We start from the raw sequence: 21852 nt of genomic DNA on the forward strand, positions 1-21852 counted from the left end.
ATTCTCTTTGCTGATTGGCTGAGGTGAACCACCCAGCGGACGGTTTGTTCATTCGGGGACGCCCTATTCTGAGGAGGGACAGTTTCCAGATCAAAGCAAACGTAGGCCCACCCTATTTCCATTCCTCCTCCCTCATTGGGCCCAGAAGGGGTGGGGCTTAGCCGTTCGAGGCTTGGCTTGTGATTCGTCAGATCAGTTGGGATTTCTCAACGCGCGCGTGAGTCTGTGATCTCGCGGGGCCCGCGCACCACAGGCCCGCGCCTCCTTTTCCTTTCGTGCGTCGACGTGATGACGTTGACAAACGGTTTTCAACCTCGGCTCTCCCAAGATGGCGCCGCGCAGGAGGTGTCGCTGACGGGTTTACCAGGGACTCTGGCGCCGGTGTTGCTTTTGTGAGTGTCCCGGGAGAGGTAAGGAATCGAAGAAATGGATGACCGGCCTTTCGTTGCCCAGTGAGCTCCTGAGTGTGTGTGTGTGTTGGGGGGGGGGGGCAGGCTTTGACGGGAGCTAGCGGCGACGGCAAAGACGGTTGAAGAGAAAGTCCTCTTTGTTTAAAGCAGAGGTGTCCAACTCTGGCGCTTCGGATGTTCGTGGACTACAATTTCCATGCCAGCAGGGGCTGATAGGAATTGTAGTCCATGAATATCTGGAATGCCAGAGTTGGACACCCCTGGTTTAAAGCTTTGTGTCAGTGGGTTACCGTTGTTTATTATTATTATTGCTTACTTACTTATTCGACTTAATAAACCGCTCTCCCCCAAAGGACTCAGTTGGAAGGTTTACCTTCCGTTCATTACCCAGTTTTTCCTTTTTCGCCTCCGCTGTATGATATTTTAGATTACATTCTCCAGGGGCCAAAACTCGTTGTACCCCTATTGACACATGTAATATGTAACCTATTGACACATACTGTGGCTCTCGAGATGGTTTACTGTAGTAATAATTGACACTGAAGGAGGGAGGCTCGATTCAGGAAAGCCCTTCCTGCTGGATGCTGGTAGCAACAAAAGAAAACAGGCTAATTTGACAGCTCAACTGTGCAGAATAGCAAAATCCACTTGCAAACAATTGTGAAAGTGGATGGAAAGTGCATTATTCTGCATGTGCGGAAGGGGCCTAAAAGTGAGTGGATAACTGGCTGGTTACTGGTGACTAAATAGCAACGCAGCCTTTGAAGACCAGCCAATTTGGTTTTGGTAGAGTCTTTCGGTGAGCTGATAGTTCAGATGCCCAGTGTATGATGGGCTCATGGGCTCATTGTTGAATGTTTTGGTCTGGTGTAGCGGATTCTGAAGTGTCTGGTCTTATGTGCCTCTTTGCATTCTGTTCAGCATTCATTGAAGTGTGTTTTTTGGTGATGGGAAGGAATCTTTTTTTTTTATTTGCAGACTGTGTTCTAGTATATCTGGGTTATTCTCCAGTATGTAAAAGCTTCTGCCTTGTCTGTGGTTGGCCCGTTCACCGTTGTTGCTGTTTTACTTGCATGTATCCTGTGAAGGTATGGGGTAAAGCCCCTATAGCAGAGTAGCACAGTATACTGGAATGCAGTAGGAAGTCAGATGCACACAGCAGCCCAGCTTCACAGAAGCGGTCCTACTTTTATTAGTTCACAAGTATAGCTCACACAGACAAAGTTCTCCACCAGGCAGTGCGAAGACAAGTGTCTCTCAGACCTCAGTACACTGCAGCCTTATATCTGGTTTACCAGCCAATCACAGTTCTTTACCAATCAAACCCAGAATGAGGCTGTGTCAGGTGATACCTGTCAGTTAGATTTTGATGATCAGACACCAGTTTCAACAGTGCTCTGACATGTCCTTTATTAGCAAGTTTGCTAATAATCAAGTTTATCAAGGGAAATAAATGATCTTGTGCTGTAACCAACTGGGAGCTTGAGAAGTCTACTTTCCCTAGTTCCTCCCTGCTTGAAACTGACTTGCAGCTTCTCTCCACTGTCGTTGGATAATCCTGCTACAGATGCATCAACCTTTATTTGCTGTAACTGGAAATGATCACAAGGAGCACCATCATGCGGAAGCTCTGGCATTTGTTATGAAATTTGCTGTCAGAGCAAACAATGATTGTATTGTCGAAGGCTTTCACGGCCGGAATCACCGCTTTGCATTTCTAGCCGTTAGTTCTAGCAGCATTCTCTCCTGACGTTTCGCCTGCATCTGTGGCTGGCATCTTCAGAGGAAGATGCCAGCCACATCTCCTCTGAAGATGCCAGCCACAGATGCAGGCGAAACGTCAGGAGAGAATGCTGCTAGAACACGGCCATACAGCCCGGAAACCGCACAGCACCCAAACAATGATTAATTTTAACCTCTAGAAAATAATAACAGATATTGTGTGTGTGAAGAATGTTAAGGTAGCTTTTCACAAACTCTTGTCAAGTGTATGTTGTGTAGCATATTAACCCTGCGCATATGTTATCAGCGCTTATTTGCACACCCTCCTTCTCAGTCTGAAAGAATGTATTGCCAGAGTAAAACCATGAGCAAGTCCCATAAAGCACAAACCAAACATAGGAAGCAGTACCACGGTTTGTGTCTTCCAGGGAACCTTGCAAGGTAAACATAGCACGGCATCCTACAATGACAACAGCAACAAATGCTTCCACAGGAATCATGCCAACATGATGACAGTAATTCAGATAAGTTAGGCAAGAAGACAAAGATACCTGTACTGTCTTTTACAGGATATAATTACTGACCGTTAACACCATTCTGACCTATTTGGTCTAAGGCAGCCTGGAAGTTCTAATCAAATCTTCCAATTGTCCCCAAAGCACCTGCCCAATACATGACTCATCCTAGCATATCCATGACTCATCCTTTGTAATCCTGAATTATAATTCAAGCAGATGCTGCTCTTCCTGGTTGTGTTTAGTCTGTTCTGTAGATTGTCCAGTTCCCCCCCCCCCCCCCCCCGCTATTGTACCTAATCTCTTAATAAACTTTGTATTCTGTTCAAAATTACGTTTTTGTCCTTTTCCAACTGAATACGTGCTGCTCCCAGCAACCTCTTTAGTTAAATGATGTTGGTTTGCCGTGCACTACACAAGCATACAGGCTAATTCCCCCTGTTAATCTGAATGTAAGCTCATATGTTTGTGGGGGTCTGGTAACATATTGTACTAGTAAAAACAGCAAAAGGCAGTTTTTGGCCGCCTGGAGCAGGCAATCTCAAATATCATACAGGGAAGGCAAAAAAGGAAAAATGGGTGATGGAAAGGAAGGCAAATGGGGGAAGAAGATTTATATAGATTTTGTTGTAAACCAAATGTTTGACATGAGGGTTTTACATTAAAATATAATTTTGGAAGGAGGTAAAGATTTGTGTAAGGTAGTTCTTGTATTGTAAATAGCCAATAACAGTGTTTGCAGGAACTCTGTTAACCTGCCAAAGTGTTACCCTGAAAAGGCATTTCTAGTATATTTTGCAGATGAGGTTTCAGGCATCATTCCTGGTTTCATACTAACATAGGTGGCAATCTATAAATTTCTGTTTGCTTTTGAAGTTTTCCTTACTGTCAGATCACCCACCTATACAGGAACTAAGGGGACAAACTGTGAGTGCTCTCCATGGGAACAAGCATTTTACTAATTATTTGTCACTTCCTGGAGGGATAGGAATAGAGCTGGAATATGTAGTTTTTGAAATACTCAAAATAAACATAATGTGCTAATGTCTAGAAATGTAGGAGACATACTTTGGAGTTTTTGAGTCTCAGAAAAAGCACATTTTCTGTTTGCTTCCAACCTGGCTTTACAAAGGATTAAGTTAATAAAATAATTTTGTTTTAGTTAGGATATAATTCGATGTGAAACATCTGTAGAAAGAAAATCTTGTAATGTCAAAAATGTAATTTTCTGAATGCTACCTCCCCAGGCTTTAAACTTGCCATATGAAGCGCAACCCTTGGACTATTGATCAGGGAACAACAGCTCTGCATCAAGAAATGAAGGAGAATAAAGAAAACTCCAGTCCTTCTGTAGCTTCGGGAAACTTGGATCATACAAAGCCATGCTGGTACTGGGATAAAAAAGACTTGGCTCATACACCATCACAGTTAGAAGGACTTGATCCAGCTACTGAAGCAAGATACCGCAGAGAAGGTGCCCGGTTTATATTTGATGTAGGAACCCGCTTGGGACTGTATCCTTTGATTTGTGCAATGTACTGATTGAATTTATGTTCAGTTTAACACTTTATTTCTTAACAAAACTACATAGTATTTTGTATTGGGTTTTATTAGTGACCTCCTCTGGTATATTTTTAATCAATGAAGGATGCACATTCTTAGCTTACATTGTAACTGCCTGCAAAGACAAATATTTCACAATGTAAACGTTGTTTTAAGTAGGATCCTGCACAATTGCAGCATCTTGTGGAACTCTGCAATCCTGTACTCACTTGCCTGAGAGTAAATCCTGTTGAACTTAATGGCATTTATTCCCAAGTGTACTTATTTTAGTTTGTTCCCTCAGTTAAATAAGTGTCTCAGTCAATCTGATAGATTATAATGTAAGGTTACAGGTATCTGCAAAGAAGGCACTTATTATCAGGGTCCTGAAAAGAGTATATTAACTCCGTAGTTATTTTTACAGATATGCTTAAGCATATACTAAACATTATTACAAATTTGAATCACTCTGCAGAGGTTTTTGATGCATTGTTCACTTCCATGAGAAGTTAGTATTTGTAGTTTGGATTTTAAAATAATTTGTAGAAATCCTTATTGGCTGATCCAGACATTATGATACGCTGGCAACTGGAATAATTTATTTTCATCGATTTTATATGTTCCACTCCTTCAAACAGTTCCCAAGATATGTAAGTATAAATGAGTTGCCATTGCATGAAAAGTATTTTGCATTGTGACATTCAATTTTGTATGTTGAATTTGGTAGATGTGTTTCCATTTCAATGGTCTTTGGGTGTGAATAGTGTTTGGGTGGCACCGTCTGTCACACAAGAAATTTCCTTTTTGGGTGATTTTACTTACAACCTTTGTGCACAAGTGTGCCACTTTGGATTTAAGGCAGGAGGAGATTTCTACAGGTCTGAGAGGAAAAAGTCTCATGAATATTTTTTTAAATAAAATGTTTGTCACAGTGGACTTTTGTCTGCTCTGGTAAGGCAGATCTTCTGGTAATATTTAAATAGCTGCTTACTGTATCCTATATTACCGTGGAGATATACCTGTATATAGTTTACCATTCACATATAAGTCGAGGCACCTAATTTACTAATCACAAAAACTGGGAAAACTTATTGACTCGCGTATAAGTCGAGGGTGGGAAATGCAGCAGCTGCTGGTAAATTTCAAAAATAAAAATAGATACCAATAAAATTACATCAAGTGAGGCATCAGTAGGTTAAATGTTTTTGAATATTTATTTCAAAAGAAAAAACAGTAAACTGGCCTCTGTAAGTGGAAAAGAGGGTCAACAAGATGGTCTTCAACAGTAACTTTAAAAGTACAAAAAACCTTTTAGCCTCAATCAGGAACTAAGCTAAAACACAGGAGTTAAAATCCTTTCAAAAAACTGATTCCCTCATCAATATCATATGTATGTCCAAATGTAACCCTAACTTAGATTTTGCACGAGGGATATTATCAGAAATGAAAATCTAATTATTAGCTTCCCATTGTAAACAACTGTATAAGCACCTTTTGGGGATCTAATAACTTTGGATTCTGACCCAAACTTTCACCAAACCTGGCTAGTATCATAGCAAAGATCTCCCTTCCTGATGAGACCAGCCAGGTCTGGTGATGGTCTCAGAGGGTCCTAAAGTTATGGACCCTCAAAAGGGTAGCTCTCATCTACTAATAATAGCCTCCCATTGAAAACAACGGGAATGGGGGCACCTCCTTTGGGGGACCATAACTTTGGATCCCCGAACCAAACATTACCAAACTTGGCTGGTATCATCAGGAGTATCTTCTGAGGGTACCCTGAAATTTTGGTGTCTCTAGCATAAAAAAATCCGCTTCCCGCTGGCCAGCAAAAGTAAAAACACACAATTTTTTTTTAATGACCCGCATATAAGTCGAGGGGAGCTTTTTCAGCATTAAAAATGTGCTGAAAAATGCGACTTATACATGAGTATATACGGTAATTGTGAACAGTAGTGGGATGGATGCAGCAGAGTTGTCAGTTGGAAGAGTATGACTGTTTGCTGTGTTAATCTCTTGCCAGCAACCCCTTCCTGCCCTTGGGATGCAGTTCCCATCATCTTGGGCATCCACATCCATACTGAGTGGGGAAAACAGCATTGAACCCTTTACCCCACTCTTCACTGCAGTCTCCTAACTGGTGTGACTGTTGGTCCTTGTGAATCACAAAACCCTCAGGGCCAGATTTTCCATGGTTGGAAGGAACTTTGTAGGCAAAGGGGACAAAAATCTGCATCTGCCAGTGGTTGCTGCTGACAAATCTCTGGGCTCATCCTAGTGTGTATTAGAGGCATTTTTTTGTTGGTCTCCCATAACAACAATAGTCATTGTGTCAACACATTTTTATCATTTTAGCTAAGGGGCTCGAGTCTTTGGCCTATGTATGTTGCTGCACACTTTAAATTCTTGTAACTGTATTAACTGTACATGTAAAAATACTGAGATGGCTATAAGTGTAGCTGCTTCTGAGGATTATCACCTTTGGTTTAAAACAGTGGGAAAGGAGGCCCTTGCTTTGTACCTTGTGACAACCATTCTTGCTTCCTGGAGAACTCAGAAAACCAGTTTTGATTGTGTTGTATGATACAGTACTGGTTACAGTTCAAAATTATGGTCTTGGCCTAGACCACAGGTGTCAAACTTGTGGCCCTCCAGATGTTATGGACTACAGTTCCCATCATCCCCTGCCAGCATGATGTTTGACACCTATGGCCTAGACAGTCCTGGAGTTGGTGCCTTATATAAGCCAGGACATTGATAGAATAGAATAGAATAGAATTTTACATATTGATATTTTGATATTTTGATATTTCAACTAGCATTTTACATTTTATATACATTGACCCAGAGGAATTGTTTGATGGTTGGCAGCAATAAAATAGTCCTTGACAGCATAATATCAATTTAATGCAGCTGGTATGGGGAAAAAATTGTGACTGATAGATATAAGTGTATTTTAATGAAATGTAAAAAAATTTCCTAAAGATGTAACACATTTTTCCCCGTTTGAAATGTTGCAAATACAACTTTCTGAAGATATCTTTTTTTGATAGGTGACTGGAGCTTGCTGTCTTTTCCTAGCAGGGAAAGTGGAAGAAACACCCAAAAAATGTAAAGATATCATCAAAACGGCTCGTAGTTTACTAAATGACGTGCAGTTTGGACAATTTGGAGATGACCCCAAGGTAAACTGGCGTGGTCTAAAGATCGTCTTGGTTAAATTGTTATGATACAGCCCTAATTTTACTGTTGGCTGTGGGTGTTTAACACATGGTTTTAGTGGTGCTCTTGGAATTAAATAGATTAAACTAATGTAAGGCCCAAGACAGAACAAATTTTGAATTATTTTGTGTACAGTTTTTGCAAGTCGATATTTAACAACTGAGAGATTTCAGCGCTTGTTTTTTTCCAGATAGTGTATCCATCTAATGTTGTTTCCCAAGGCAAAATGTGTACTGCAGTGCTTGTGTTGTTCTCCTGTTGCATTTGCCTGTCTTTTCAGCAAAGAAATAATCCACTGCACAGGGGAAGCAGTGAAACTGGCCACACAGAGTGCAGCCATATGCATACAGTAAGCAAACTGGAAAAAAATAAACTTTTTTGTCACTTATTTCTTTGTTGTAGTAATTATAGACATTTGTTAGTCACAAAGTCTTCAGACAACTGAGTCACAAAAGGTAACTTGTACACAATTAACATGCGCATCTTGCAAGTTACCATGAATGTCCTCGGCTTAGTTCTGCATAATTAGTTAAATGAGATGCGGGTTGCTGGATTGCTCCCACTGTGAGCAGCTTCAGACACATGCAGAAACTTCTGAAAATTCTTATGGGCGACCAAAATAGTATCCGTCTTAGTTTATATTATATCAAATTCTGTAGATCTAAAGTTTTGTCCAGCCTCAAGGCACCCATATTGCCAGTATTCAGATCCTGCCATGATTCCTCTGTAGTACTAAGAGGGGGTCTTTGGGTGCTTCACCGCAAACCAATGGAATTTGTTTCAGATTGAGATGCTCCTGCCACTCTTTTATACTTATTGAGAACCCTCAAATTAAATAACAAAGTAAATAATGGGGAAAACGAAAGAAGCCCTTTAGACTTGCAGAAGAATTAGCCTTAACGGAGTTCTGAAACAGAGTATGCCTTCATGCTTCAGGTTTGACTTTGAAAGTCATTCCAGAAATAGCTGAAGGCAAGACTTGATTCCTATTTGTTAACTTTTGACTGCAGATGTGTGCAGTTTCACTCTTTCCCCATAACCGTGCAGCGATATTATTATATGTTTTATTTGCTCTTCCCCACCCCCCCTCCCAAAATGGGGTGGAACAGCACAGATCAGCAACTGGATTTGCTGATCGGTCACCTTGTAGCTGATAGAAGAGGTTTTGGCTCATGTCAGCTGATGGCAGAATAAAATGTTTAGCTCTTAATATGCCTCAAGGCTTGTCATAGTGGAGCAGAATGCTGAGAAGGTGTCCCCTCTATGGGATCCCCCACACCGTTGCTTTCTCATTTTCCCTTCCTCTATCCCTTGTTGACATCTCCCCAGTAGCCAAAGAGTTGTCCCACCCTGAAGGAGGGAAACTTGGGAAACATGAGGCCCTCCCCAGCAAGAGTCTCCTGTTTCTTACAATGCAGTCTCAAACCAAGTTGTATCCCTCTGGGCCCAGTGACTTCAGTAAGCTTAGAAGGAGTTAATCCTTCATTGGTTTGCACTGTTGCTCTCACAAGCAAACATTGGAGCCACACTGATACCCGGTGCATGATTTCAAGTTAAAGGGGTTACTCATCATCAGCCAGTGAGTTAGGAGAGAAAATCCTGTTGCTGAACTTTGTTGCACAACTTACCAAAAGGCACTTACACTAAGAAAATAAGTATTAAAGAAAAAACAACCCTGAAAGTTGCTGCAGTCTAGGACAATAGAAAAACATAGGCATTATTTCTCTGGCATTACTGTGTAATGCCATCTGGAATGTATGTAAGCTAGAACTGTAGTGAGTTTGCTTTTTGGCATAATATAGTCTCCCCCCTCCCCCTTGCCTGTTAGGAAGAAGTTATGGTTCTGGAGAGGATCTTACTACAGACAATAAAATTTGACTTGCAAGTGGAGCACCCTTACCAGTTCCTCCTTAAATATGCCAAGCAGCTGAAAGGTAAGGAAATAGCTGGTATTACTGCCTAGTAGTTTGGGCAGATGATTTCATATTCAGTTCTGTTTTCAGACTTAAGAGAAGTGAAATAGATGAAACAAGCAAAAATATAGAAATATGTACATTACGTTCAATCTTGCTGGTTGGAGAGTTATACGAATGCTGTAGTAATGAAGCTGACAGATGAGTCACATTCTTTGTATCACTCAGGCCCACTCCGCACAGCAAATGTAGAGTGCATAGGTGTGTAATAGTTCGCATAGCCCTTAGATGAAACCCATGGACTGCAGTTCCCGTTCATCATCCCTGCCAGCATCATGCTGGCAGGGATAGATGTGTAAAACATGTATCCCAACATCTGAGGGTCATGAAGTTTGACACCTATGGTGATAAAGTAACCCACTTTCCTGTTTTCGCGTTTGCATGATCCGTGCAGGAAGCAACTGGAGCCCACAAAAACAATACGGGTTGCTGTTGTGCATTTGCATGGAAGCGCATCTATTTTTTAAAATTTAACTGCCACTGATGCATAGCACAAATGAACCCCCTCAGCTCTGCTGATGTCTCACAATATGACCATCTGCACCTGTGTGGCTATGCAGATGTAAGCCACGGATTTGTTTAAAAAAGGAAAGTGCAGCAGAATAAAGCTCCTTTTGCCTTGGCCGTTAGTTTGCAAGCGGCTGCAATCCGGGATTTTTCAAAAGACTCGCTAATAGCGTGATTCTCAAAAAAAAAAACCTGGTTTGGGGAAAACAACATGAGGCAGACTCTATTTAGGGGCAGTATCTGTACGAAATGGCCGTCCCCAATGGATTTTTTTCCTGTTCTAAACCCATGTTTAATGGCTTGTGCGGAGTCGGCCTCTGTTGCTGCAGCTTCTATTTTGCTGATCCAAACAATGCCACAAATTGCATTTGTATCTGGGATGTACAATGGAGCAGAACTCCATTGTTCAGTCTTTGCCTGGATCCCTCTCCCAAGAGTTTGTAGGGATAGACAGGAAGCATCAGGTGGAAGAGGGATCAAAATGCCAACTCACCACTGGAAATTGATGTTGTGATCTTTGTCTCCCCACCCACTCCCATCCCTGCTGGAGCTGTGCACACAGACCTCTTTGATATAGGTTTAAATGCGCCAGATCAGATCAGTTGTTATGGGAAGAGGGAGGAAAGGAGCGAGTGCCACTCACCACCCACAAACTGACTTCTGAAAGTTTACCCTTTCTGAAAATTCTCAAGATAATCCCATGAAGCTGGCTTGTGCACATAGATTTGCCTCACTTAATACTCTCACTTTTGTAGCTGCTGTTGTTTGCCTGGCGAGCTGCTGATTGGTTCTCCTCTGCAGTGTATGAGCCAACCAAGTTTGATAGTCATCAAAATTATGAATTGCTGGTGCATATTAATGACTGAATTCTCAGTATACTTGAACAGGAGTGATTTGCATATCTGCTAGTCACAAAGTTTGTCTTAATGTAGTAATTTTATTTAAATAATCTGCTCACAGGTGATAAGAACAAAATTCAAAAAGTGGTGCAAATGGCATGGACTTTTGTCAATGACAGGTAAAAATTAGTGCTAATTTTTGCTTTAAAATACTATTAGTGGTTGCCTCACTTATTTGAACTTCATTGTGTTTGTGTTCATAGACATGTAAAAGTTCATACCCCATATTTTTAGAGCGCTTTGTTTTACATAATTATGTCTTGATTTTATTTATGTGTATCCTTCTTGTCCCCCAACCAGGGTCCAAAGTTGTTTATCCCATCTTTCTCCCAACCTCCATTTTGTCCTTTGCAACAGCAACCTTGTAAGGTCGGGTAGGCTGAGAGATTGTGATAGGCCCAGGGTCACCCATCAGTCAGAGCAAGGATTCAAACCAGATGTCTCAGGTCCTTGTCCATATCGTACTGGCTGTCATTGGCCACAGTGGCACTGAAACATGGTTGTAGTGCATAACAAACTGCAATATATGAAGCAGCAAGTGATGTGTTTAGTTGAATGTCAATTCTGAACATGTAGTTGGGCACTGTTTGCACCAAACGGGGATGCTTTTACGCTGTTGAGTTGTTTTACAGCACCTTGCAGTAGAAGGTGGGTAACAGCACTGGACCTTTGACCTTTCTGAGAATCACTGAATTTCCGAATTACCAAGCTGAACATTAATTTGGGTGACTACATTCACCCTGATGTACAGCAAAGTATGCATTAAATGTTCCATGCTGAGCTTCTCTCTTTCAGTTGCTTCTTCCTAGAAACCCTCCTTTGGCAATGTGTTCTGTTGCTTGTTGATTTGCTGCAACCTAAAAATTTTATGTCTGTTACATTGGAGCGTGTCCCAGTTGACTTGAGTATGGCTAGAATAGCTCCTAGTTCAGAATTCCAGACTGCATCTGGTATGGACACCTGAAAATTGGACTTATAAATTGTTCCACGAAATTACTCTCTTCCCTCCAGTTGTCATTAGTCCTTTGGAAGTTGCAGAATAAATATAGCATGTGTACCTCTCCTCCCCCCCCCCCCACCCTAAAACTAATTGGAGTTTTGGTAGGGAAATGCTTTACTCCTTGCTAAATGCACCCCATAATTCTTTGTGTTTTTCTAGCCTGTGCACTACATTGTCGCTGCAGTGGGAACCAGAAATCATAGCGGTTGCTGTGATGTACCTGGCGGGCCGCTTGTGCAAATTTGAGATTCAGGAGTGGACCTCAAAGCCAATGTACCGAAGGTGGTGGGAGCAGTTTGTGCAAGATGTGCCTGTCGATGTCCTGGAAGGTACTTGAAGCACTGGCGACTCAAACATTTTTATCTGAATTGTTTGCTTCACTTGTGTAGTTTATGCCCTTGCTATACAAGCCAATTTGTGCAAATCCAGAATGTGGCATTTAAACATGCTGATACTTTTTCAGCCCTTGTGTATTGTTCCATGCGGCTTGTTACCTCCAGAAAGTTTTTATGTAAGATATACAATTTTGTTGTATCTGTCCTGCACATATGGAAAGCTTTCATGTGCTTTAAAGGGGTCTGCCCTCAAAAATGTTACTTACTTCATTTACAGTACTGATTCAGAAAATATGCATTGCACACCATGTGCTGGATGAATATATATTTTTACTTTTATCATTAAGTGGAACAGCATATAGTTTCTCTGAGTTCTCTCAGCCCCACCTTCTTCACAAGATGTCTGTTGTGGGGAGAGGAAGGGAAAGGAGTGTGTAAGCCCCTTTGAGTCTCCTTAAAGGAGAGAAAGGGGGGTATAAATCCAGACTCTTTGTTTCCCCTCATAAAACAGGACCCAATTGTATTGTCGAAGGCTTTCACGGCCGGAATCACTTGGGTGCTGTGTGGTTTCCGGGCTGTATGGCCGTGTTCTAGCAGCATTCTCTCCTGACGTTTCGCCTGCATCTGTGGCTGGCATCCTCTGATCCTCTGAAGATGCCAGCCACAGATGCAGGCGAAACGTCAGGAGAGAATGCTGCTAGAACACGGCCATACAGCCCGGAAACCACACAGCACCCAAGGACCCAATTGTTTTAGAGGACTTTCCATGTGGAGTAGACTTGGTAGAGAAGCTGTAAAACAGACTGCAGGCAGCATGTTGTCTGAAATTTCCTTGGCTTCTTGGGAGAGGCTGTGGGGCAGCGGCAGAGCATCTGTTTTGCGTGCACAAGTCTACAGATTGTCCCTGTCATCTTTAGGGGAAAGGGTCAGGTAGTAAGTAATGTGAGAGATCCGTACCTTAGTCCCTAGATTGCTGCTGCCAGTTCGAGTGGACAGCTCTGACCCCAACAGACCAATGGGCTGATTCATTGTAAGGTGACTTCATGTTGTGGGGTGGGGTCATAACCCAGTGCTGGAACCTGCTTTGCATGCAGATGGTCCAAGGCTCAATCTCCAGTTAAAAGGATCCGGGAGATGTGAAAGAGGTCAGCCTGAGTTCTTGGAGATCCACCACCAGTTAGAGTAGACAGTACTGACCGTGGGAGAGCAATGGTCGGAACTGTGTATGTGGCAGCATCATGTGTTCATAAAACTACTAGTTGAAATGAGTTTTATTGATTTTTCAAAGAGGCTTCTTTTTAGCTGTTCAGAAGAATGTTTCACTTTGGTTCTTGTTCTCTCTTGTCTCCCCCCCACCCCCCCACCCCCCAAGACATCTGCCATCAGATCCTGGACCTGTATTCACAGGGGAAGCAACAGATGCCTCACCACACACCCCATCAGCTGCAGCAGCCTCCTTCCCTTCAGGGGTTGACTCAGGTAACTCCACCCCAGCAGACCCAGCAGTCCCAGAGTTCTGAGCCCTCGCAACCACAGCCGCAGAAAGAATCTCAGCAGGCAGGGCAGCAGCAGCAACCACCGCCGCCACCACAGACTCCGCAGTCCAAGAAACCATCTCCGCAGTCCAGCCCTCCCCGGCAAACGAAACGGCCAGCGGTAAGTGACAGTGTTACCTAGACATTAGAGTATCAGCGTTGTTGTTGAAGTTCATCATCTAGGCTTTGATCCTGTACTGAGAGCCAGTGTGGTATAGTGTTAAGAGCAGCAGACTCTAACCTGGGATTGATTGCCCACTCCTCCACATGAGTGGCAGACTCTAACCTGGAGAACCAGGTTTGTTTCCCCCGCTCCTACACATTAAGCCTGGTGGGTGACCTTGGACTAGTCAAAGTTCCTTCAGCCTCACCTACCTTACAAGGTGTCTGTTGTGGTGAGGGGAAGGGAAGGAGTTTGTAAGCCGCTTTGAGACTCCTTAAAAAAATTGAGAAAAGTGGCGTATAAAAACCAACTCTTCTTCTTCCTAAATAGCGGCCTTTTCTGCACAAGTTGCTTAAAATGTTTCAATGTGTTCATCTGCACACCTCACTTTCAAATGTTTCACGTCTGGTGTTTGGTTCTTTGTTTTTTAGCTTTTTAATTAATCCCTAGCTTTATTGCTTCATTGAATTGTGTGTCCCCCACCCCCCAAAAAAGAGAAAAGATGAGGCAAGGGGGAAACTTGAGTGACAGCACAGGGGGCTTGTGAAACAGGCCAGCTTTTCAAGTTTGACTTAACTTCAAGGGAAACCAGCTTGGAAAAAAAGTTATATTGCTTTTTAGTATTTTTTTATGATTGGACTTTTAAATTCTACAAATTGTTGTCTTGGTAACAGGCTGTATCTCCAAAGGAAGAAACCAAAACTGCAGGTAAATAGATTTTCTTTCGATTTTGTACTGAATTTGTTTGTAAGACCATGTTCAGTTAATTTAAATTCTGTAATTGTTTTGTTAGGCACTGGACTTAAAAGTACTTTTGTTGTTATGCTACCTAAGAGTTGCTGTATTATTGGGGCTCACGGTCTAAAGTCTTCTCTGTTTTTCAGAAGCGCCACCTCCTAAGATTGCTAAAATGGAGACTTCACATCCACCGGCACCTCCCGCCCACCCTCCACCTGGTAAGTTTCACTGTGAGCTATTTCCCCAGGATGCTAGAAGACTTTTTCCTGTTGTCTTTTGTTGTAACAAAGCTAGCCTTTGTTCAGTCGGTTGCTTGCTGTTTGACAAATTAGCAATTTATGCTTGTGGTCATTTGATTCCTGAAATGTCAACATGGAATTCCTCATTCTTATCCAGTGTATTCCTCTGGTGCCTTAGCTTCAGGTGGCCATTTTCACAGAACACCTGCAGGGACTGATCATCCCATCATCTGTATCGACTTCAGTAGATATACTGTTGTAGGAGCTTCAACAGATGGACCAATCCTCCATCCACTTCTGGAATTTAAATTACTCGTAGTGGGTTGGAGAGTTATGAGCTGCATGCCTCTCCCATTCCAAATGTTCGGCTGCCCTGAAATGTTCACTTCATACCTGCGTTTAGTTGACATTAGAACCAATTCCATTTCTTGTGCCTTTTAGGCTCGCTGTGATTTGAAAAGCACTCAAGCAGGGATTCACGGTTTCTTGCTTTACAGTTTGATTGTATTAAAGAGCAGCTTTCCCTTTTTGTCGCTCAACGGGTCAGCGCCTAAACAGAATTAGAGTTGCTGACTCTTGTACAGTGTCAGCGTGACAGGATGTTGTTCCCTTGGCTGTTTTTCAAGGCCAAGCACTGACCCTGATTGTAGTTCCTCTGCTTTATGTTTGGGAAAGGATCAGTAATATTGCATAAACATGCTACCATTCTTTGACCTGTGAGTTTCCTTACGGGAGATAAAGGGGAGGTATAAATCCAAACTCCTCCTCCTCCTCTTCCTGACTCCATGAAAGAGCTTAAATAATTTATGGAACAGGTGCTTAATATAACCTTGCATTGACTGATCTGAACTTGATCAACTGGTGTTGACTGCAGAGCCTCCCGAGGCACAGTACAGACTGTTGCGTTGGTGGTTTTTGTGCGTCAAGCTGTCTTTTTTCTTGTCAAAATAGAAGACTCCTGCTCTGGCATATATAGTACCTTTATATAAATTACCTGCCCTCTAAATGAAATCTCTCAAAAATTTTCATTTGTTACTGGAATCAGCAGAAATCACTTCTGAGGCATGGAATGTGGTGAGCTACACAGAGGTACATTTTCCCAACTGTTGCTCAGATGGTAGCAAAATGTCAGTTATGCACCAGCATCGAGTTTTCCAGTATTTTTCCAGGTCTGACTTACAGCCTTGAAATATTTCAGCCCTGAAGCACTGTAGAAGAAAGCAGTGCGTGTGATTTGTTTGCTAGTCTTCCACCAAGCTCGGGAGAATTTCTACAGATCATTCTTGGAATGTTTTTTTCAAAGGCCAAACAATAGAATTGGAATGCAGGAATGTTTGATTTTAATTTCATCCCATCTTCTTAGCTAATCTTGGAGATGGAAGTGTTGGAGAGGAGGTGGAGTAGCGCTGTATATGAGGAGAGGGCTTGTTTGTCAGGAAATACTGGAGAAGGAGGCTGACAGGCCAGTGGAAAATATCTGGGTGAGGATAAGGGAAGGAAGAACAAACAGAATTATTGTGATTGGAATCTGCTGCAGACCTCCTGACTGGAGTGAGGAGGAGGCTGCTTCACACCTCCTTGAACAGCTTGAAAGGGTATCCAAACAACATGACCTGATAATTATGGGTGATTTCAGCTTTCCTGATGTGTTCTGTGAGATAAACTCTGTGAAGTGTCCAAAGTCTTGCAAATTCCTGACCTGTCTGGCCAAATGATGAAGCTACAAGGGGCAGTTAAGGAAAGGCAAAACTAAGGCGGATTCTGTGTGGGCCCAGGGAGCGGCAGAACACCAGTGAACGTGATACCGGTGCAGCCCCGAGGCCCTTTGCACACATGTGTGCAAGCTGCTGCGGCCTGTGGCAAAGCCTCTGCACAAGATGCACCGCTTTTTTTTTAAGCCTACCTCCTCTTCCTACGTAGCTGTGTTGGGATGAGGGGACACACCCCCATGACCCTGGCAACGCCCCAGGGTTGGAGGGCAGGAGGAGTTTCCCCTCATCTTGACGGAGCTACATAGGAAAAGGAAGTAGGGTCTTTTTTTTAAAAAAAAAGAGGCACACCAAAAACCAGTGCCTTCCACCCGATGCCTTTCGCTCAACACTGGGTGGAAGGCACCCTTTTCCAAAAGACTTGCTTGTTTAGCGAGTCAAGTAAACACCAGTTGGGGGAGGAAAGAGCGGTGCTGCCTTGATTTGGAGGCGGCAGGCGTGAGAAATTCCCCCCCAAATTGGTGTTTTTACCGGGCTGACGCCAATGATTTCAGCCCATTCAGAATCCACCTAACGCTCACCTCGCGAGCAGCTGTGTCCTGTTTCTCTTCCAGCCCAGCTGACTCGGTCCTGCCTCTGGTGAGGAGGAGCCTTACAATGCAAAAGCTCCCAGCACCCACCTCTCATCAGCAGAGGGCGGGGCCAGCAATCAACTCCCTGCAAACATCTCTCTCATCAGCTGACTTGTCAACAGATCTGCCCTCTGCTCTTTCTTTCAGCTGAGCTCACTCAGCGCTTGAGCGTTGCAGATCTCAACAAAGTCTCAGTCCTTCCTGGTCACATCTTTTTTCTTAAACTGCTTCAACCCAAATGGTGTGTTGGACTAGATTACCCCATGAGAAGTAGGGGGAGGGTTGGTAAATGTGTATGAACTACTACAATGCCAGGGACTATGGTTGGTTTTGTAATAATCTCTGGTTGTGCTTCTCTTCCCCAAGTTATGGACTTGCTCCACTGCTTCCAGGATTTTACTTCTTTCTCCCTCTCTCCAGAAAATCCTGCCGTGTTCAGCCATTACTTCCCTGATGTTTTCTTTTTCAAATGGTGGCTCTCTTTTCTACCACTTGCACAAGATAAAAAATTAAGGATAACATTCTCCCCTCCCACCGTAAAAGTTCACTTTATGTTCACCCCAAACTGCTTAAATATTTCTCGGTGTTATGAAATATGAAAACCATGGAGGAGAGGTTGGGAAGACAAGCTGTTCTGTGGCTCAAGGGAATTTTTTTCCCCATATATAGGGTCACCTGCATCAGCTTATTAATTCAAATGACCATCCACCCATGTAGGAAAAGCAGGAAAGACTGCAACTCCTACCATTCACAAGAATGTATGGCAGGTACACCACACATTTCGTATCTACCTCCTGTGGCTGCTCTGATGTTTGTGCTGCTTTTAGCAATACTGACATCCAAGCAGGCACACGGTAGAAAATCTACCACATGGTAAGCTTGTCACTTGTACAGGGTCAGAGGCTGACCATACAACATTTAAAGTCTCATCTAAACTCTCTTGCCTCTAAACTGCAGAATACATTATAAGGGTTTTAGGTTGACAGTGTGTTGTTTCCTATGTGTGAGAGGAAAACCTTTGAATAATACTTTGGTTTTCTGTCAAATTATTGGATTCCAGACAATTCACTTGCATGGTTGGCACTCTGTTCTATCTTGTTCAGGGCCTCATGAGTTCATGGAAATGAAACAAAGGAAATAGAACTACCTTGTGTCTTAAATTCCCTCGTTGTGTGAAGCTCTTTTACGTTCCTGTTTACATTCTCATAGTTTACTCTGTGATGCTAGTTTTTAAACACGTGCTCTGTCATCGTACTCTCTCTTTGCACATGCACTGACTAAAGTGTGTTGGACGTTCTTTGTTTCTTTTTCATTTCAGAACATAAGCCGCCCCTGACAACTGCAGTTTCTATGGGAGGTGATCAGGCTACCACAGTCGATTCTGTAGAGATGACCAAAGTCCCGATTGCACCTCCGTCTCATCCAGCTCCTGTGCATCAACCGCCACCTCTGCCTCATCGTCCGCCGCCGCCGCCCCCACCATCCAGTTACATAACTGGCATGTCCACAACCAACTCATACATGTCAGGGGAGGGATATCAGAGTCTTCAGTCAATGATGAAGACGGAAGCTCCCACCTACGGAGCTATGCCACCAAACTACGGACCTCCGGCTCACTTACCGTATCACCCTCATGTGTACCCTCCCAACCCTCCTCCGCCTGTTCCTCCTCCTCCACCCACAGCATTCCCCCCACCCTCTATTCCTCCTACTCCTGGCTATCCTCCTCCACCTACCTACAATCCTAACTTCCCACCCCCTCGATTGCCTCCCTCTCATGCTGTCCCACCACACCCACCTCCAGGACTAGGGATGCCACCGGCAAGCTATCCCCCTCCCACAGTGCCCCCTGGTGGACAACCTCCAGTACCACCTCCAATACCACCCCCTGGCATGCCCCCTGTAGCAGGACTTGGGCGGGCTAGTTGGATGAGATAGCAGTTGTACATACCAGTCAGGATAGCGAAGCAGCAACCAGCAGCAGTAGAGTCTGATACTGGTATGGAAATCTAGAAGGCAGTGGTGTAGAATCCTTGCTGGTCTGCTTACGTTTAGGTCACTAGAGAACAATACGGGCGTTTTTGTTTCAGTATTGCAAACTTTATTAAAATGCAAGTTGTTCCAAGTTTAATTCTAGCACTGGATTACTTTGCACTAGTACAAATGTTTTAAAAGCCATATTGGCTCAGTTATATTGGTAAGAAGAAAATTTCCTTCTAGAAATCAGTGCCTACTTTTTTGAATATCGAGATTTAGGATATCATTCCATCTGAGAAAAAGGAATTGTTCTGGTTTTCATTGCGTGATGTTCCGGCAACACTTTGTTGTAAGTATCAGAGCCACATTTATTTAATATATGAAGTCTGACAACCCATAGCTTTCCAACACCCCTTGCTGTTTGCCTTTTTGTCATTTTTGTTTTGGAATGTAATGGGATCTTGACCTATAATGTATGTTTAAATCTATGTGCAAATTCCTGTACATAAATGACTATATTTTCTAAGTGTGGAAGTCTGAATGTAACAACATACTGTGATTTACATCTTTGTTTTTAAAAAAGTTGAGTTTCTTGACATGCACATAAATAAAGCTGGTTCTGTAATCGGCAGTAGTGGAGGAAATGATGAATTTTAAATGTCTTAGCGTACATCAACAAGGTAATTTCCACAAGATCATGTGGAAACGTCCAGTTTGTTGAATATGAACTCTTAACCAAATTAAAGCTGGATTAAGGGAATCCAAGGAAGTAGCTGTTGCGAGTTTTCCAGGCTGTGTGCCCATGGTCTGATAGAAGCATTAACACTTTAAAAAGTAACTAGTCACTGGATGGGGTGCCATGTATCTGAAAACACTTAAGGGAATTAGTCACCTGTTAGCTAAAATATGTAATTTATCCTAAGGTTAGCCTCCATGTTGGAGAGCTGGTAAGTTACCAATGTAGCACCAATTACATACATATATGCCTGTGTAATGGACCCCAAGGACACTGCAGTACTATATACTCATTTTCTCTGGGCGAAATAATGGGAAGTATTAATATTATAAATGGCCCTCAGGGAAATCCCACCATGCTTTCATTCCACTGTATGGGAATTGCTTATTCTCAATAAACTTGGGTCATTGTTTTTAAAAAATCCTGATTTTCAGGATGGTTATTATTTGGGCAACATGTGCTCTCTGCTGCAATATTTTATTACTCATGGAAGCTTACAGGAAGCTTTATTAATAAAACAAATTCTAAAAAGGCAATTTAAAACTAGCATCAAGCTCAAGTCCAGAGCAACAGCAGGCTACTAAAATACTGTGCTGATCAGACCAGTAGCCTGAGCAGTAGATACCAATAAAAATTAATAAGCTTTCTGAAATCTCTTATCCAGATGTTGGAATGGACTAAATGAGCATCTGGTGGGAGGCCACTCGACAGTCTGGGGGCACATTTACTCCATAGCCTCTGTTTCATGGGCCCACTTGTAAAGGTACACAAAGCAAAAGGCCACAGTGGAAGACTTAAGGACCACAATTGGGCATGTCCTTCGGGATTCTGGTTACAGTTTTTAAAGGTCATCACCAGCACTTTTAATTTGTACTCAGCAACCAAAAGGCAGCTAATGGAGCACACAGAAAATGTGGCCCTGTTAGGAATATTACTGCTGTGCAGTTCTTACACACTTTTCAGAGGTCACCCCATACTAGAGATCAGTCATCCAATCTGATGTAAGATGTGTTAACAATGGCCAGATTGGATCTCCCCAGAAGCAATCTGATGCATCAGCTGCAGCAGTAAACTTGGAAAAAAATCTTTTCTGACCCCCTCTAGAAAACGTTCAGAAGCAGAGCTGAATTCAGGAGATTAGAGAAGCCCCTGGTAAAAGTAATAACAATTACAGTGTTGTGGGTTTTCCAGGTTGTATGGCCATGTTCCAGTAGCATTTTCTCCTGATGTTTCGCCTGCATCTGTGGCTGCCATCTTCAGAGGCTGCTACACATGAAGCCCACTGGGTGACCTCGGGCTAGTCACAGTTCTCTCAGCCTCACCTACCTCCTAAGGTGTCTGTTGTGTGGAGGGGAAGGGAAGGCAATTGTGAGCCACTTTGTGTGGAGAAAAGCTGGGTATAAATCCAAATCCTTCTATAAGCATCCCCCGGTTCCCAGTCACTGCAAAACAAATACCTTCCACGCATTTTTCCTACGCCCTGAATTGTTTAATGTACACGTGTCAAACTTACACATGAAATGCAGAGTCCCTCTTCTGTGCAGGTGTTCTTGGTCTGCCATCAGATTGTTAGCAATCGTGCCAACAGTCAGGAGCAGAGAACTGGATTCAGCCCTCCTTGCAAAATGAATGATTGGCACTACTGCTGTTAAGCTGCCTGGGGCTTCACGTCCTTAGAACCAAACTGCATGACAATTTTTAACAAGCTGGCCCTGAGTTTTCCAGACCCTGCTGGCTCTCCCCAGAGCCACGCAGCAACTGCAGGGAGCTGCTTTTTAAAGAACCATGGCAGCGTTCAAAATGAGGCAAAAGAACTCTCCCCGCCCCTGGGACTTCAGTTTGGGACGACGGTGCTGGGTGGAAGCCTGGAGTCCCTCCCGCCACGCCACACTCCCAAGCCAAATTGGAGCCTTGCAGTCCTTTAAAAAACAGTTTCTCACATCTGTGGTGGGGAAAGTCTGTTGCATCTGGGAAATGCAGGTCCAACTAACTTTTTAA

The 21852-nt window shown here is 43.1% G+C and overlaps 1 protein-coding gene across 4 annotated transcripts; it reads left to right on the forward strand.

Moving 5' to 3' along the window:
• The first annotated feature begins 190 nt into the window (after positions 1-190).
• CCNK (cyclin K) lies at positions 191-19749 on the forward strand. 4 transcript variants are annotated; one of them, XM_048486322.1, is made up of 12 exons: positions 191-452; positions 3895-4161; positions 4758-4839; positions 7243-7374; positions 7692-7760; positions 9240-9345; positions 10852-10909; positions 11950-12119; positions 13498-13781; positions 14498-14531; positions 14708-14779; positions 18460-19749. In XM_048486322.1, exons 2-12 carry the CDS (start codon positions 3911-3913, stop codon positions 19077-19079), a joined length of 1878 nt encoding a protein of 625 aa, XP_048342279.1. In that variant the 5' UTR covers positions 191-452; positions 3895-3910; the 3' UTR covers positions 19080-19749. The 4 variants fall into 4 exon arrangements, with proteins under 4 accessions (XP_048342279.1, XP_048342280.1, XP_048342278.1 ...); XM_048486323.1 differs by having other exon boundaries at positions 191-392; XM_048486321.1 differs by having other exon boundaries at positions 192-410.
• Positions 19750-21852: the final 2103 nt, after the last annotated feature.

Source organism: Sphaerodactylus townsendi, linkage group LG02 (assembly GCF_021028975.2).
Source record: "Sphaerodactylus townsendi isolate TG3544 linkage group LG02, MPM_Stown_v2.3, whole genome shotgun sequence".
Classification (NCBI taxonomy): Eukaryota; Metazoa; Chordata; class Lepidosauria; order Squamata; family Sphaerodactylidae; genus Sphaerodactylus; species Sphaerodactylus townsendi.